Consider the following 18,362-nt stretch of genomic DNA (forward strand, 5'->3'; position numbering starts at 1 on the left):
ACTTGCACATTTCCACTTCCTCTTGATCTCTAATTGCCTTGAAAACATACTCAAGCTGGCCAGAGAACAGACCAAGGCTAGTCTCTTAGAGGGACATGAAAGATACGTACAAATGAGAACACGAGAAGAGCTCAGTAGTCCCAGCTGAGGCTATCCCATATCAGCCTACAGTCAGCTGACCTTCAAACACATTAAAGATCCCACCCAAGATCACAGAGTCATTTACCTGACTTGGCAGCTGATGCATACATGAGCTCAGATGAGACCAGAATTGTCATACTGACCCGTACGAAAATTAACAATAATAATTTGGTAGCTTAAACTACCGAATTTTGGAGTAGGGGTGTTACATAGCAATGCCTAATGGATACAGTGTCACAGTGAGATTTTGGTTGAATTTATGATATAGTCTTCCCATGAAAAATGAGCCTATGGGAAGAGCTTGAGTAGTTACACACTTAACAGTATGCTAAGAAAAAATATTCTTATTATATTATGAAATGGCTCAGAAACAAAACAAAATAAAACAAAAAACAACCAGAAAATAGTTGAAGGGTTGCTTTGGGGTAGGTTGTTTGATTTGGAAGAATGTAAACATGTCTCATCTCAAAAATCGATCATGTTCTGGAGACATTCAAACCCAATGTTTGTGTTGTAAATGGCATTCCAAACCCATTCCCACATAGGTAGGGGACCTTGGGCTGACATACAGAAGAAATTTCCCAACAAACCATTGCATTCACTGTAACTTTGAGGTCTCTGTGCAGAAATGTGAGTAGAAATAAGTGCATTGGGGACCTCAGAAGGTTTGGCACTGCATTTTAGATGCTTATCTGAGCCACACGAGTTAGGAATCTGGGATGGAAAGCTCCTAAGAATAACCATTCTCACGAAATTTCCAATCCCTCTTGTTTTTGGCAGAATTTTAAATTCCGTGGAAATGGCTCATGTCGCAAGACTTCTGTGTGGTGCTGGCCAGCACCAGGAAAAAGAGCGGCCCAGGAAAGGAAAACCAAACCAATGTGGCTGCATGTTTTCACGCCTTTGAAAAGGTTCGGGTTTGGCTCAAACCAAGGAAGAGCACTTGGGGTTTTTATTTTCTGCCAGTTCCGTCAAATACCATTCACCTGACTCATGGGGCTTTGAACATCAGGAGGAAACAAGGGAGTGAATAAATTTTCAATATTCCTCATGTTCAGACATCCTCTGAATGAGACTTCTTCTTACTGGGAGGAGACACAGGAAACAGGATACTCCTGGAGCAAGATGTACTCATACCATCCCGAATTTGCTGAGGGGTGGAGTGGCAATGCAGTCCATTTATCAGTCAATTCATGATGTGCCAGGAATGTAGGTGATACCACGGTGCATCAGACTTAGTTTCTCCCCTTAGCTCACATGGTCAAGCAACGGGGACAAACCTGGACCAAGTTATCTTGCCCATTCTGAAATCTCACTGGAATTTTAAGATCCACCAATGCACATCATTTGTGTTTTTGAGAATAATTTTGCCATTTTACCATTGCAGATGCTGATTCCACTTGTCTGGAATGCCCTACCACCTGTTGTCTGCCTAGCAAATTCCAATCATCTCCCACATGCAGCTCAGACATCAACCTTTATCTTGCCAAACTTAATTAACATCTCCCTCATCTTTGCTATCTCTCTCCTTTGTACAAATTCATATTAATGCATTTAACATACAAAATTGTGTTCTTAGCACAGTGCCTGGGGGCATGGTAGATGTTTGATAAACGGAGCTGGATTGCACAATACACCACTATACAAGCTCTCTTTTCCAAAATACAAGAGCTCTCCATCAACATTAGCCTTTTCCTTATCTCCTAACGCCATGCTAATCAACCACTCATTATTCCCGACTTAACTTTCAGGCCTGCAGCTTCCACACACCTTCTTCATTCTCCAAGTCACTCTGTCAATCTCTCACATGCAAACATAAAAGGTCAGCAAACACTCATGCATTAGTACTTTTCCACCAACTGGTCTAATTCTAAGGTGCTCATTTAAAGGGATCCTAACTTCTGGACTCCTGCAACATTTAAAACACAAATTATTGGACATCTAATAATATGGTAAAATCTGGATTTGAAATACAGAAACACTTTCTCATGAAGTTAAAACAGGATAAGGATAATCTGATGTTCAAGTTGCTAGTGGCTGGCTGGGTACTTGATCTGATGATGGCATGAAATGGTACTGATGAAGCAAAGGTCAAGTTTCCCATCTCTGTCTGGTTCAATTAGCATTATTATTTTTCGCATTTCCCTTCCCTTCCTCTCAATCTCAGCCAAGTCTCCTGCAATTTAGAGCAGTTGTGCAAAGGGGTTCCTGAAAAGAGGATAGGAGGGGCAAAAACTCACTCTTATTTCTGGAAAGCCAACTGACAGCTTATGCTTATTGCACGCATGCACATGTGTGTTTGTGCACGGGAGGGTCGTTGTTGGCCTGTGCACAAGGATAAGTGTCTGTGTCTCTACTCTCTCCCTCTCAAACGATTTGAAAAGCATTCATTGTTTTAGTCAGAGGGAAGGATTATGTTACTTGAATACTGGTATTTAATGTACATTATCACATTTGTTATCATATCAAAACCAGATGGTTAAAATTTGGGCTAGAAATTCCATAATACGGATTGTATTACCTCAGGGTCACCCTACCACCTAATGTTCACTGCTCAGCTGTATTTTGTTATGGCTTTAATAGAGCAATAATGTGTTTCCACAAGTCTTAGTCTGGTATTAGATGACATGTGGGCTAATTTTGGTGGGTTGAGCAGACTGGTAGGGGGTTATACAAACCAGAGCAATTTGCTTTCCCAACAATAAGAAAATACATGAAGAATTGTTGCTAATAGTCAAGGCATCACTCTCTCTCTTTCTCTTTCTCCTCCTCCTTACATCCTCTCTTCTTTCTATCACCTTTTCATTATTTACCGCTTTCATTCTTTATCTTTGGTTCCTTTATTTAAAAAAAAAAATGTCATTTTTACTGTCTCCAAATGTCCCTCAGACTTCTTCCGGAAACAGAATCTACCTCCAATTACTAACTTTCTTATCTCAGAAAAAGCTATTTGAAACCTTCCTCCCTCTTATTTGCCTTTCTTCCATGGCTTCTGTACCGACAAAATTAAAACAAGCAAGCTCAGAAAACTGATAGCATTCTCGATTTAAAAAAAAATTATAATCAATGCTACTTAGATAAGGTTAAAAAGAAAGAAAGAAAGAAAAGCTTATGTGGAAGCAAGCCAACGATTCATCTGTTCGCATTAATAGGTTCCAGCAATGGTCCTACAGGCACGGAAAGCCTGTTTGCCACTGCACTTAGCAAGCACATGAGCTTAAAAATAAACTTTGACAATGTAGATCTCTTTGTCCTTTCAGGAATGGAAAACATTATGTACTTCAAAGCATACTAAGCCTGATTTTAAAATTTAGTTGGGATATTGTTACCGTGGCAATTGGGAGGGTCTTCAGGAGGCACACAGTACATGGATGCTTCATGTGCAATAGTACTCAAGCCACAAACTAGTGAGAATGAATGACGCTGGCAATTTTAATATGCTCCTTCATGAGGAAGAAACGTCTGTCTTTTAAGCTCCCTGGAACAACTGGGATATAGTTCCTCATTTCAATCAGGGAATTTCTGAACCAAACTGCTAAAACAGAGTATCTGAGTAGCACATTTCACTTGCGTACAGCAGCGTTTGTTCATTTTTGAGTGTTTTTGGACAGGAAATTGATCTACAGGGTAACATTCACACAAGAAAGGAAACAGTATGGGACGATGGCTTGTTAGTACAAGTGACTCTGTTTTGGAAATTACGGACAAGAAACCTTGGTGGAAGAACGGCATTAAAGATCAAAAGCATGATGACTCCTGATGAAAACATCCCCAAATGATGAACCCACAAGCAAAAAGGAACTTCTACTGTAAGTATCTTAGCAATAATCAAGTATCTCATTTGTTTTCAAAATTTCTGGAGTATGTAGAGTAGATTTTCCAAGCAAGTATTTGATATAGGGAGTCTTCATAGACAAGTCTATAATTAAACTCATTGGGTGGTTCCAACAGAGGGTTAGTTACTGGAATTTTTTCCATGACCTTGCAACACTGAAATAAATTGCACGTTCATGTGGGCATGTTTTATATAATAGACATGTTATAGCAGGCTTTTATTGTGTGATGTATTAATTCTGGCAATGCAAAGTTGATGAACAGAAGTATCTACACATTCCATTACGTTTGGACTCTGGTCATTTAAACTATCTTTGCTTTGGTTTCAATGTTATGGTTAATCTTGTAATCAGTTTTTCCATATATAGATTGATACATATTATTTGCAATTTACTTAGAATTTTAGTTGTTTCCTCAGTGAATCTTATTTATTAACTAGGGAAGAGATGGCTCAGAATCTTGGAAATGGGGAAGAAAAGCTATGACAGTTTACACTAAAACTTGGGAACTCAGACACTTCTTTATCTTTTACATTTCCTTATTTATTTGATTAGTTGCTTTGTTTGAAAAATTGTTTAGATGTCTCTATGTAAGATTTCTCACTTCATAGGAATAGGGTTGTGATCTTGAAAGTGTGGATCAAGTTCATCAACAGCATAACCCTATGCATATATTAAATATAGCTGAGTCCATCTTTAGTGCCTGGCAAAGTACATACTTAATAGATAGTTTTTTAATGTGGAATATATATGCTGGTGTTGGGTAATAGGACAAATGGCTTGATTGTACAGTAATCATTTCATATCAGGATTCTATTTTATTAACTTATCCATGAATGTGATTGAATTCTGTTTAATAGGAACTGCACAATAATGAGGTTACATTGCCTTACTGTTTTCAATAAGGAATTTCTTTAAAAATCAGATTTCTAACCGATTTCTATTCCTGGCTATTTTTCTTTTTAAATATACGTATTTGTTCTACTCATTGTTTATTTGAAGGGATATAAAGTTTTTGGAGCACTTACTTCAGTATATAAAATATCAGCCGATTTCCAATTAGAGTGTAATTTCCAGGTGTTAATTTGTAGCATTGGAAATTGCAATTAGCTATTTTGGAGGCCCCTCTGCTGAAGACTGTTGGGTAAGCCAAGACATTGGCCAAACCCTCGAATGGGGAAGATCAGTTTTTAGGTGTAAAGAGCATGAAAATAAGCTGAAAGGCAAGTGGATGAAGAGACTCTTGGAGTCAAACCAAGTTCCTGAGTGACAGAAGAGAAGCAGAAAACACAGAGAAAGGCACTGAATGGAAAAGAGCTAGAGAGGTAAGGAAGATTTATTAGAGCTGCCATTTCTATCTCCTAGGATGCCAGATAACACTGTTCTAGGTCTCTAATTTTGTTCTAGATCACTTGCCATAGATACTTGTTAAACTGAACACGTGTCCCTCTGCTATAACAAGTAGCAAGAATGCCATACAGGTGATTTTATCACATCTTAGCAGAAGTGGTGGTCGGATCGTTTGGGTAGGAGCTGACAGGAACTGTAACTAAGCAACAATTATCATCAAGGTAAAATACTTTGGGGTAATCATATATAACATTTGGATGAGCTTAAATTATCCCATTAATAGTTTAGTTCTGTCTCCTACTTAGAGGTATATTTTACATATAATTTATACAGGCAGATCTGTCAGGATATAATTCTAATTAGAATAAGATATTTTACAGGAATCATTTGGAAGTTCTCTTAAGAATTAGAAGATTTGTTGATATCATCTGCATAAACACTTTTTCAGGGTAAAATCATCTGGATTTATTATGTAGAATTCTGGGACCTCAATCAAGAAATGATGTGACATTAGAGAAGTCCTAAAGCATTGGATTATTTAAAGAAAGCCAAGTCAGTAATGTATGGTAGAATGATTAGGATTTTGAGGATTATCTTCAAAGGGAAAATGTCAGCTTAGAACCCCTCCACCCTCCAGAAGGATCAGGATGTAGTTACTGATGACAAACGATAACCTGAATTTTTATGACGTGTTATAATTTTTTTCTAGTTAGTTGTTGGACATCAGAAAGATCTATAGCCAGAACTGTTCAAAGTTTGCGGTACCAAGAGGAACGAGCTCCCTGCCACTGGTGATATGATATAGACAAGGGGATTCAAAACAGAGGGCAGAGCAAGTTATTTGGAGTCAGACAAATGTTTCTTAGAATTCCAGACCCTGTATATATAAACTATGTGACCTTGAGAAAATACTTAAACTTTAAGTTTCTGATTCTTCATATATAATTTGAAGTTAACAATTCTTCCTCCTTAAAATTACTACTCTAAAGATTAAATGAGACAATTTGTGCCATGGCTTGGCCTATAGTAAGAATACAATAGGATGGCTAAACTGCATGAGCTTTAGGGGCCTTTCTGATTTGGTGGGTCTAGTCATTCTAGTTGTTTAAAACAATCTAAATCCCTTGGTTGTGCTAGATGCTACTCAAAGATATGACCCAATAGAAATATCTATTTTTCACTTAGGGGGCTACTAATATAAGAAAATTGTTAAGCAAAGCCACTACAAGTGCATTGAAAGAATGAGTAAGACAATCAGAATGTATGAATTGAAAATAATGAAGTTTTTTTTAGATGATTTAGATGTTTTAGGCGGTAAAATCAATTTGGTTGACTGTCTAGAGTCCTCAAGGACTAAGACAGTGGATACACTGGATTGGCTATCACTAATTTTCCCTTCCATCCTGTGTCTAATCATTCTTAGGAAACCCACTGTAATCAGCAAAATTATTCTCAGCAGAAATGGTTTTTTGAGAGTTTAAGGACTGGCAATGTTCATCTTCAATATATTTTCTATGACATCTTTCTACAGTGCCTACAAAAATCAAAGTTTTATATGGACAGTGGATTTTGATGATTTGGTTTATTGTGTTCATTTGTCACAGGTGCAAAGCACTTGGCAGAACCATCATTCTTATACTACTGCTTAAAAGGGCTTAAGCATGGGGGAATCCCTGGGTGACTCAGTGATTTAGCGCCTGCCTTCAGCCCAGGGCTTGATCCCATGGTCCTAGGATCGAGTCCCACATCAGGTTCCCTGCATGGAGCCTGCTTCTCCCTCAACCTGTGTCTCTGCCTCTCTCTCTCTCTCTTTCTCTGTGTTTGTGTGTGTGTCTCTCATGAATAAATAAAATCTTTTTTTTAAAAGGGGCTTAAGCAATGTTTCCACATCATAGATAGGAAATAACAATCTAGCTGTCAGATTCACTATGTGGAAAGTTGCTATGTATTTGGGAGAGCGTCAGTAATGGCTATTAAAGAAAATACTATCCTGCGTCTATGTCCTGTCATTTTCTTTTCAAAACATTTCCACATATATTATTTCATTTGTTCTCACCCTTAAAGTAGAGAGGGATGCTACACTTACTTCATTTGATGTATAATATGAATAATAAAGCAGAATGAAGTGGAATAGTCTAAGGAGAAGGTTCAATACGGAGAAATGAGACTTTGCATCTAGTATAATTTGTCTAATGGTTTTATGGCAATCTCTGATTTTTATCCAGAAATATATGATTCATCTGCTTCTTTGATGCTTTAATGGGAGCCTTAAGCTTAGGCAGTAATTATCACTTACCTTGAATTGCGCCTTCCGCAGAGACCCAATCAACCAGGTACGCACACTGAGCAGACCTAGTGCAACTAGGTTCAACCTCAGTCAGGTGTGCAGAAAAACCGGAGCATCTTCAGTTCTGTCCTCTCCACTACCAGTATATCCCAGGCACTTCAAGAAAGCAGAAGTATTCATATTTACTCATGTAAATTTTTTATTTTACAAAGGAGGCAAGGCCACAGTTGTGATCTTGGCAACCTTCCTTGGCTGAAATGATACGGATTGGGACAGTTGGATTTTATACATTTTATATGATTTGATTTATATTACAGATATTATAAGTTAAATATTTTTTATTTAATAAACATATCTATTAAATATGTTATCTAAATAAAAAATATATATACCGGTTAATGAGGTGACAATGTCAGGTAAAACTCTGCTCCATAGCTCCTCAAAGGCTGGTAAACTACATCTTATAGGCATAGATTCTGAGACTTAGGGCATAGTTATATCTGTTGACTTGAGTCTAGTAATCAGAAGTCTTCCTTGGTATGACTGAAGATTTTAGCCAGCAGGAGCCACAATTTATAGGTGCAAGAGAAAAACCGAAAACTATACAGCAGCAGAGTCCAGCTATCTCACACAGTTAACCACTAGGTGATTTTGAAATGCAACATGTTGCTTTTTTTTCATATTAGTAGCTCTGTCTGTGCGAGATTCTTTTAGCCCAGTTCCTCCTTTTCTTTTCATTGGAAAGGTTAACATTGCTACGTTGTGCTGTGCAATAGTTTTGGTTGGCGGTTATTTCATGAAAATGTAGGCTTAAAGAAGAAATAGTGGAATAGAGGGCTTTGATGCATTCGAACTGAATAGAATGAAGCTTCGAGAAGCCCTTGTTCTGCATGAGCATTGCTCGGCCAGTATTATCCTGACTGCTCCTTCCCCCTGCGAGAGAAATGGCCTCTGAGCTCGAGTAAGTCCAGCAGAGCTAACAGAAGTGTGATTACAGGTCATTACATAGTATGATGCCAAAGTGTTTTGTTTCTCTCATGCTGTTTTCCTCCTTTTGAAACCTGAGGTGAGAGGCCAAGATGAGTAGAACGATCGTGTGCAAAAGCCACCAATTTCTTTTCACACCTTGGTAACTTAGAGTTCTGAGTAGTGCAGTCCTGAAAAAGTTCTTGCTTCTTTTCCTTCATGTTCTTAAGCTTTGTTTTATTTTGAGAAAGGTGTAGGATTCTTACTCCTTCAGGGTGAGATCATCTGCTCACTGAAAACAGATTTTTGTTTTGTATATACTCTTTAAGTCATTTAAAAACCCACATAAAGTAAAAGTCACTATTTTTTGTGTGCGTAGTTCTGTGAGTTTTGACAAATGTATAGTCTTTTAACCACCACCACCATAATCAAGATAAAGAACAGTTCTTTCACCCCTGAAACATTCTCTCCTGCCACGTCTAGGTCCTGGGACTACGTATCTGTTTTTTGTTTTCATAGTTCGGCTTCTTCTAGAATGTCATATAAGTAAAACCAAACAGCTTGCAACCTTTTGAGTCTGGTTTCTTTCACTTAGCAGAATGCATTTATGATTCATCCCTGTTGTCATGCCTAGCAGGACTTTGCTTTTCCTATATTGCTGAGCAATGTTTTATTGTACCAGAGTTTGCTGATTGATTCAATCAGTGAAGAACACTCAGGCCATTTCCAGTTTTGGGTGATTCTGAACAATGTTTCTCTCGTGTACAATTTGCTTTAAACATAGGTTTTTGTGTGAATATAAGTTTTCATTTCTCGAGGGTGAGTGAATACCTAAGTGTGGGATTGCAGATCATATGGTAAATGTGAATCTTCAGAGTGACTTTACCATTTTGCACTCCTACCAGCAACGTATGAGATTACTCTGTCTCCCTGTCGGCATTTGGTGCTGTCCATTTATTTGTTCATCTGCTTTCATCTCTTAACCATTCTAATAAGTGGGCGATGGCATCTCATTATGGCTTGAGACGTTGAACATCTTTTCATGTGCTTGTTTGTGATCTGAGTATCCTGTATGGTGAGACGTGTTCAAATCTTTTGTCCGGTTTTAACTGGACATTTGTTTTCTTATTTTTGGTTTTGAGAGTTTTTAAAATTATGGGTATGAATCCTTTGGTAGATTCATGATTTGAAGATATTTTCCATACTCTGCTTTTCATTGTTTTAACCATGTATTCTAGAGCAAAAGGTTTGAGTTATGACGAAATACAACTGATCCATTTTTTTCCTCTTATGTATCAAGTTTTTAGTGTTGTATCTAATGATGCTTTTTCTAACCCAACTCATGAACATTTTCTTTTGTGTTTGCTTTTTTCAGAAGATTGTAATTTTATGTTATACATTTAGGCCCATGACTCACTTTAATATTTTTTACAAAGTAAGAGATATGTGTGGAAGTATGTATATTTTGCATGTGAATGTCCAATTGTTTCAGCACCATTCATGGAAAAGACTATCTTTTATCCATAGAATTGCATTTGTACTTGTATTAACAGTCAGTTCCCTACATTTTTGTAAGTTAATTTCTGGACTCTCTATTTGTTTCCGTTAGTTTATGTAAGTATACTTTCACTAATGCCATACTGTCTTGATTAGTATAATTTCATAGTAGGTCATGAAATCATGTAGTGTGAGTTTCTTTAAAAATGTTCTTCCTTGAAGTTATTTTTCTACATCCTTTGCTTTTCTATATAAAATTTAAAATCAGGGGGATAATATCTATAAAAATCCTGCTGGGATTTTGATTGGGATAAGTGTTAAATCTAAATTTGGGAATAGTTGACATCTTTCTAATATTTGAGCCATCCAATCCATTTGTTTAGTTCCACTTCATATTTATCCTCAGTTTTATAGTTTTCCTCATATAGACTCTGCATATTTTTTGTTAGATTTATACTTGCATATTTCATTTTTTTGGAGTTCTTATAAATGATACTTTTAAAAATTTCTGTTTCTACTTTTCTTTTTTTTTGTTTCTACTTTTCATTGCTAGTATATAGATATATGTTATCTCATGGACAAAGAGATTGTATATGCATATACAGATATGTGTATAGAAAGCCTACAAAACCAACATGAATATGCCTAACAACCAAGTAGAAAACGGCCAAACACATACACAGGAAAGAAAGTATAAAGTAAATATAAATGATTTCCAAACATAAAATGAAGTTCAATTTCACATGTAGGAAAAGAAGGGAAAAACATTTGGGAGATCATATGGGAAATATTTGATATCTATATTATCAAAGGTGTGGGAAAACAGATGTTTTTATAAATTACTGGTGGCAGTTAAAACTGATTCAAACTCTACAGAAAACATTTTTGAATGCATATGAATATTATTGATGTACATAATCCCAGACCTAAAAATTCTGCTTCTAGTTCATTCTATAGATACGTAGATGGATGATGTCAGACATCCAAGGGGATTTACTGCAACATTTCTTAATATCAAAACATTGGAAATAATGTAAATGTCCATTATTATGGATGTGGTGAAGGAAATTGTTGTGTGGGCACATTGTTGTATAGTTGTGAAAAAAAGAATAAAGCAATAGAATATGTACTTATGTAGAATGTCTCAACAAGACTGTAATGGAAATTCCTCATTAGAATATAATCTTCGTAACTAAACTGAATGCTCCACAGGTGCAGATTTTTTTGCCCTTTAATACATTGTTGTGCCTAGAACAATCTTGGTACGTAATAGAGCTTAATAAATACTTATTAAATGAACTAAATGGATATACTAAGAAAAAGAAAGCAAAATGCAGACTATCTTGAGTTTGAGGTGTCAGAAGTCCAAGAGGTGGAAGATGTCAATTAGGTCATTTGAAATTTGACTCTTGAGTTGGAGATAAAAATTCACAATTGTCAGCTAAAACCATAGATGAAGCTGAGAAAGATGTGGAGAGGTAAATGTGTTGAGAAGGGGCTGGCCATTTCTAAGTGGGTGGCATCAATTTGTAATGGGCAGATGGAGAAAGTAGAGCCAGAAAGGAAGCTGAGAATGAGCCACACTATAGGTGGTAATCTAGGAAAAAATGGTGTGTGGAGCCAAAAGAGGGACTTTTAAGAGAATGGTCAACTATATCAAATGCCATAGGTGATGTAAATATAAAGACACCCCCTCCCCCCCAAAAAAAGTTAAAATATGTTCTTTGGATTTGGTAATTAGGAGAGTAACTTCAGTGGTGTGCTGGCAGCCAGAAGGCTGATTGAGGGACTGAGAAAGTGAGTAGTGGTAAGGATATTGAGGTGGTGAAGTAAAAGCAAAGTGAAACACTGAAAGTTATACTAGTGTTTCAGATGTTCAGCCATCATAGAAAGGAAAGAGAAAGACAGATGAATTATCTGATAGAAAAATTTATGTTTTAATTGCCAGAAAATTTAGCTCAATTTTTATGTTCATAGTAGGGAGCCAGAAAGAGAGATCAATTTAATAAAATGATGGATGGGCTGAGGTTCTAGAGGCACAAAGACAATACAGTCTAGCTTTCTGAAATAAATAGTTTGATAAAAGCATTGGCCAATAGTGAGTACTAGAAATGAAGCTGTTTGCCCAAGGTAGAATAAGACTTTTGTGTATATGGGGTGTGGTGCTCCAAGCCTGGGAATAATGTATACTTAGGACTCATGGGACACAGTTATAATAGAAATTTGATTTTCATATTCCATAGTCTTTTTAGAAATATTCAAGGAGGCTAATCCTCCTTGTTCTTGAGGGAACAAACAGAACAACCTACTCCTTCTTAGGTAATGTGCCTAGGATCCCAGGAAGAGGAGGAAATGGGTTTGTTATTGCTATGGAACTCTAAACTTTTGAGTAGATGGAACAAGAAGAAAAGCCCTTCCAGACAGGAAAAAGTGCAAGAAAAAACAAAATATTAAAAGTACTTATTTCACAGCATAATGTACTTTTCCTTTATAGCACACATGATAATTATATAAGTTTACTTATGGGATCATTCTTGTTTGTTTAATGTTTCTGGTAGGTACCAGATATATAAAGGTTTTTTTTTTAAAGAGATCTGTGGGAACGCCTTGGTGGCTCAGTTGTTTAATCATCCCACTCTTGATTTCAGCTCAAGTCATCATCTCAGGGTAATGGAATTGAGCCCCACATTGGTCTCCCTGCTCAGTGTGGAGTCTGCTTGTCCCTCTCCCTCTGCCCCTTTCCCCTCCCACATTGTGCTCGCTCTCTCTCTCTCTCTCTCTCTCCCTCTCCCTCCTCCTCTCCCTTTCCCTCTCTCTCACACAATTAAATAAATAAAATCTTTTTTAAAAGTCTGCGCAAGAAGAAGCAGAGAAGAGCAATAAGTCATCTGATGGTTTTGCAAACAAAAGAAATTCAAAATAGTAGACAATAATTCCTGAAAAGCATGGCAGGCCTATTTGAGAATGTCAGATGAAACTGGAGGGGTTTTGCCCAAACTAGTCAAATATAAGCAACTCATGAAAAGATCTAAAGGGTATAGGGCAGAGGTTTAGATCCAGTGGTGAATTCTTAAAATCAGTAAACTGGGGCTCCCTTACAGAACTGATTGTCTTGTAAGTTCACACTTGGAAACATTTCTTTTAAAAAATAAAGCACTTTATCTATTTGTTCAATGAATACCTGTGGAAAGCCTCAAATGTATTGTTAACTTGTAGAATCACAATTACATAAGGATTGAAGAGTAGAGAATACAATATGTAATGAGTACATGCTCTGATAATGTATGTATAATGTAATTATTAAAAATATGTGGGAGCACCTGCATGGCGAAGTCAGTTGAGCCTCTACTCTTGATTTTGGCTCAGGTCATGATTTCAGGGTTGTGAGATTGAGCCCCATATCAGCACAGAGTCTGCTTGAGATTCTCTCTCCCTTTCCCTCTGCCCCCTCCTGCTTGTGCTCTTTTTCTGTCACAGTCTCTCTCTTTAAGATAAAGAAATCTTTCAAAAGATAAATGGATATTGGGGATAGTATATGTTAAACAAATTGTTCAATGTATTCAGTAATCATATTATTGGTAATATTTATATTGCTATTTTGAGATTCTGCATACAATATGAGAAAAACAAATGAAAAATTATAATATATTCTGATTCTATCATTCCCTGTGACCTTGGGAATCAGGATTCTCTTGATATGGAAAAAAAAGAGATACAGATGAAATATACTTTAAGTAAAACATTTTAGTGCTGAATTTGAACTGGAAGTATCATTATTAACTCAGAAAGTATTTAAAATACATACATATATACAACACATATAGTATATAAAGTGTATTTATATGATTAAGAACATATGTACTAGGAGAGGTATGTAATACATTATGTATGATGTAAGATATAGGTAGATGTATATTTCCCAACCACCTCCACTGGAAAAACCCAGAAAAACATTACCAAGCACCCAGTAGCAATGAAAATCTTTAGCACCAATATTGTGGTCTTCCTATACCGTTTTCCTAGTAAAAGAAGTCAAGACATTTTTGAGAAATGTGACTCCAAGTGTGAGCCAAGAAATGTAGAAGATGAACATGGAACATTTTGTCCTGTTATGGAGTGAAAAAGCTCTCAGGACTAATAGGGCTATGTCATTGGTTCATGACATACACTCAATCTTAAAAGGCTACTTATTAACTAAACATGGATGATTTGAGCAGGGTAATAATTGAAACCCATCAAATGTTTAAATCCTTGAGGTCATCATGATAAGAAAATAACTAATGAGTTTCAGGGAGGGCCTCTTTAAAAGTGATAGGTAAGCTGAAACTGAAGGCTAAGTAGGAAAGAGCTGAGGTTGGAGAAATAGGCAGGGCTGATCACTCAGGGACATGTAGTCATGTTAAGGGTTGAGCTTTCCTTAGAAATGTGATTGAAAGTTCTTGAAAAGTTTTATGCAGAGAAGCGACATGATTGAAGTTGCTGCTATGGGGCCCAGGGATTGGAAGAGTCCAGAGCAAAATCAGAGAGAGACAGGGAGAGTTAGGGGTCGCTGCAAGCAAGAGATGAAGCTGGCTAGCTCTGGGAAGCATCTGGAATTCAATTCTCTTTCAACATGAGAAAAGGAATCTAAGAAAGATCTGTTGCTCTCTGGAGTAACTTTATAATCTCCTATGTCCTCAGGATCAGATAAAACCAGCCCTTTTATCCTCATTCCACTACATCAGTAACAGGATGTAGCCTACTTTTCTCCTACAGAATCTAGACTCCATGTAAGTTTTTAATTTATAATAGAAAATTAGGAGGCCCTTATTTTGTCTAGTGAAGTGATATCACTTTGCTTTTAAAATCTTCCGAACCCATAAAACTGCTTTCAGTTTGTTTTTACCTTTTTTGCAACAAAGTACAGACCTTCCAAAAGATGGGTTGCAAGTAGAGATTGTGTTCCTTACTGAGTTCATATAAAAACAAAAAATAAAAAACAAACAAACAAAAAGCTTTCTTTGTACAAAGGAGCTATCTCTCCGCTTGCGAAATACCCATGAGCAGGGCGGAGACTCGGTTGAGATGCCCAGGATGGCAATATCAGTTGTTAATAGTGCTCATTTGTTGCCGCATCTGTTCTGATTGGTCAGTGCTGAAAAATTCATGTTTGTTAAATATTAAAAACTCAGTCTGCTCATGGGTAGTAAAATAACATTTCCAATTGTCATTTGGAACACTTCAATTCATCTTCTAGATGGTTGGGATCAGAGGTCGAAGATAGGCAACATTCAGACATGCCACATACAATCCTTTTGAGGAACGGGGCAGGAAGATTGTTAAAGAGATTTATTTTAGAGACGTTATGGGTCATCTCTTCTCATTTCTCTATTTCTTGGTATGTTTGGATATTCTGTGTGGGGAATACTCCAGCTAGTTTGCCTCTCTTACGCTTTTCTTCTTTGACACTACATTATTGTTTTGTTTTAAAAAGGAGACCACAAGGTCCTAACACATTTTATTAAGAAAAAAAAATCTGGGAGAATTTTGCTTAATATGAGGCATCGAAGATCTATTGGTCAAAGTTCACAGTATTAACTTTTTCTCCCCTGTTGAATGAGTGTGCATTTTCTACCATTTCCACCTTTGATAGTTCGTTTGGTGCCTTTCAGAAGTGTGATGTTTGGCATATTTTCAATGGTGGCATTCTTTAAGGATGTTTTGTGCTATGAACTCTGTTAATAATGTTTGGGACCAAATTTATTGAATAAGTGTATCAAACTTGAAATATTGTTAATAATCAAAGGTAAAGTGTGATTTACACAGACTTTCAGGCTGCTTTTCTTGAATGGCTTCAAATTGAGAGATAGCACTTATTTTCTTGTCAGGGCTCATATACTGTCTTAGAAGCCAACTTCAGAAGAGGGCTCCCAAAATTATTTTCGGCATCAATACCTTTAGATCACAATGGTCTTCTAGCGTAATTATTTCAGGAAGGTACTCATTTGGATGTGTGAATTCTAAAAATTTTCTTTATACTTTATTCTTTGATCTTACCACATACACTCAGACAAAGAATTGGGATTAAAGACTCTCCAATTAGGGGTTCCTGGCTAGCTCAGTTGGTAGAGCATGTGATTCTTGATCTAGGGGTTGTGAGTTTGAGCCCCATGTTGGGTGTAGGGCTTACCTAAAAAAAGAAAAAAAAAAAGGAACCTCCATTTAAAATGTCATACATAGGCTATTACTGCTTAATTTCCTTTATAATTCTCATGGTCTGCCTGACTCTAACTTTCCAGCATAAACAAACATATTTCAATAGTGATGAGAAGACTGAATCATTTTAACAGTTTTAAATGATCCAAGTGGTTTTAAATCACTGGATATATATTTTCATTGATAGATGATAGTTGGATTTGGGATATTAAGAACATATTTTTTAACTTTACAGTAATTGCCAACCGTCTCTGGACAGTGAAAAAATTATGCTTGAGAGAGTCATATGAAGCGTGTATGATTCTCAGCCTATTCTCAATCTGAATGCTTAAGAAATATAATTTAATTTTTCTATAAAATGAATTTAACTTTTGTTCCAGTTCTACATATTCCTTGATAGGAATCTAATCTGGGGTGAATTTGGGGTTTCTTCCATGTTTTAGTCAATTTTGCCTTTTTTGTCAATTCAGGAACTTCCCAAATCCCACATTCTCCTCTAGGTTTTGGTGCTCTCAGTGGGTCCAAGTCTTTGATTTGGATGTTTTGACATCTGCGTTGATAGCATTTGCTATGCTGAATGTGGTTACTGAGTCCTCACAACTTGTGTCTGCCTTGTCCTAAACGTCAGGCCTCATCAGGTCTGTCTGGTAGACCTGTCTGGCATCTCCTGTCTCCTCTCAGGAGATGCAAGGAGTGTGTGGCTTTCTCTTCTATGATTCTGGGTCCACAGCGGACTCTCATGCTATCTCAGTCCCCTTTTGGCTGGACATCTTATATAGCCACTGCTACTCAAATGCTACCATGGCCAGCAGAGCATAGTGCATTTTAAAAACACATACAACCAGACTCAGATCTGCTGAAGAGGGTTCCAGGTTCCTCTTGGATCCCCAAACCTGTCTGGGGCCGTGCTTCATCTCTGCCACCTGACTTGGCATAAAATCAAGGGAATATACAGGGCCCCCTTCCCCAGGATTCAGGAGTATTTAATCCCTCATCTTCTCTCCAATTTTTCTCTTTATCCAGCCCAGATAATCTTTATGTTCTCTGAAATAGAAAAAAAAAAAACAAAAAACAAAAACAAAAAACAAAAAAAACCTGCGTTTCATACCTCGCAAGTTTTCCAACTTTAATGTTTACATAAGGACTTTGGCTTTGGCAACTCAAATGTCAGTGATTTATTTCTTTGTTCTTCTTTCCTTCCCAGAGGCTGTAAGTCTAGAAGTGGCTTCATCAATGGGGGTAAAGTCACATGAGTATAAAAGAATTACTAAGAATGAAGAAAAAAGAGCCCAGTTACATAATATCAAGTATGAACAGTATGGTTGTGTACACATGGCTTTCCACAGCCTACAGATTTTTAAACTGAAGGAAGTGACCCTAAAATGTGAGTAGTCCATTTTAATGGAGCTCTGGCTACTGTGAAACAGCTGTGTAAATCTCTTTCACATTACCAGTCTTGCATTCCAGGAGCTTTCTCTAAGGCTTAGTTTGTTTTCTGTTGTTGCATTTTTTTTTTCCTGGTACAGTTAGGTTAGGAAAGAAATTTATTCTTAGAAATGCATGGACTCTTTGGGCTCCAGCCAGCCCTCTATTACAAAGACATCTTCTGTGCACCCCTCTTTGACAAAGAGAATTCCTGCTATATTACCCAGCTGTGCGTAACTGAACCTGTCAGTTCAGTGACCCTTAATGAATCACCTTTTAATATCTGCCCCCTAGCCATAAGTATGTCACTTCAATATTATTTTATAGTTTGAATTGAGTTACATTGAAGCATTAAAAACAATTTTCTTTTAACATTGAAGCATTTTGAGAATGGAAAGGCATGACAGTATTTTACTTTAAATAACTCTACAGCAACTGTACACAATAGTTGAGTGCCCTCATTAGAGAGCCTGGACATGTTATAAACAGGTTTGATGTTTAAGTGTACATATATTATAGCTAAAGTCCATCAGCCAGCAAATGTCTTTTAATGAGCACCAAATTCCTAGATTTGTCTTGACATCTATTTTCACTAACAATGGGAGTGGCGCAAAACAAATTTCTAAAGACAATTTTTGGTCTGCAATTTTTATCCTGTTGATAAAATT

General features: G+C 36.8%; 1 protein-coding gene across 1 annotated transcript in view; it reads left to right on the plus strand.

Annotated features, from left to right (window-relative positions):
• The first annotated feature begins 3,585 nt into the window (after positions 1-3,585).
• Positions 3,586-18,362, plus strand: part of KCNK2 (potassium two pore domain channel subfamily K member 2) — a 198,320-nt gene continuing 183,543 nt past the window's right edge. Inside the window, exon 1 of the mRNA XM_025429928.3 lies at positions 3,586-3,950. Within this exon, the coding sequence (XP_025285713.1) occupies positions 3,917-3,950 (34 nt within the window). The 5' untranslated portion in view covers positions 3,586-3,916. The remainder of the gene's footprint in view (positions 3,951-18,362) is intronic.

The sequence above is a fragment of the Canis lupus genome, chromosome 7 (assembly GCF_003254725.2).
Source record: "Canis lupus dingo isolate Sandy chromosome 7, ASM325472v2, whole genome shotgun sequence".
In the NCBI taxonomy this organism is placed as follows: Eukaryota; Metazoa; Chordata; class Mammalia; order Carnivora; family Canidae; genus Canis; species Canis lupus.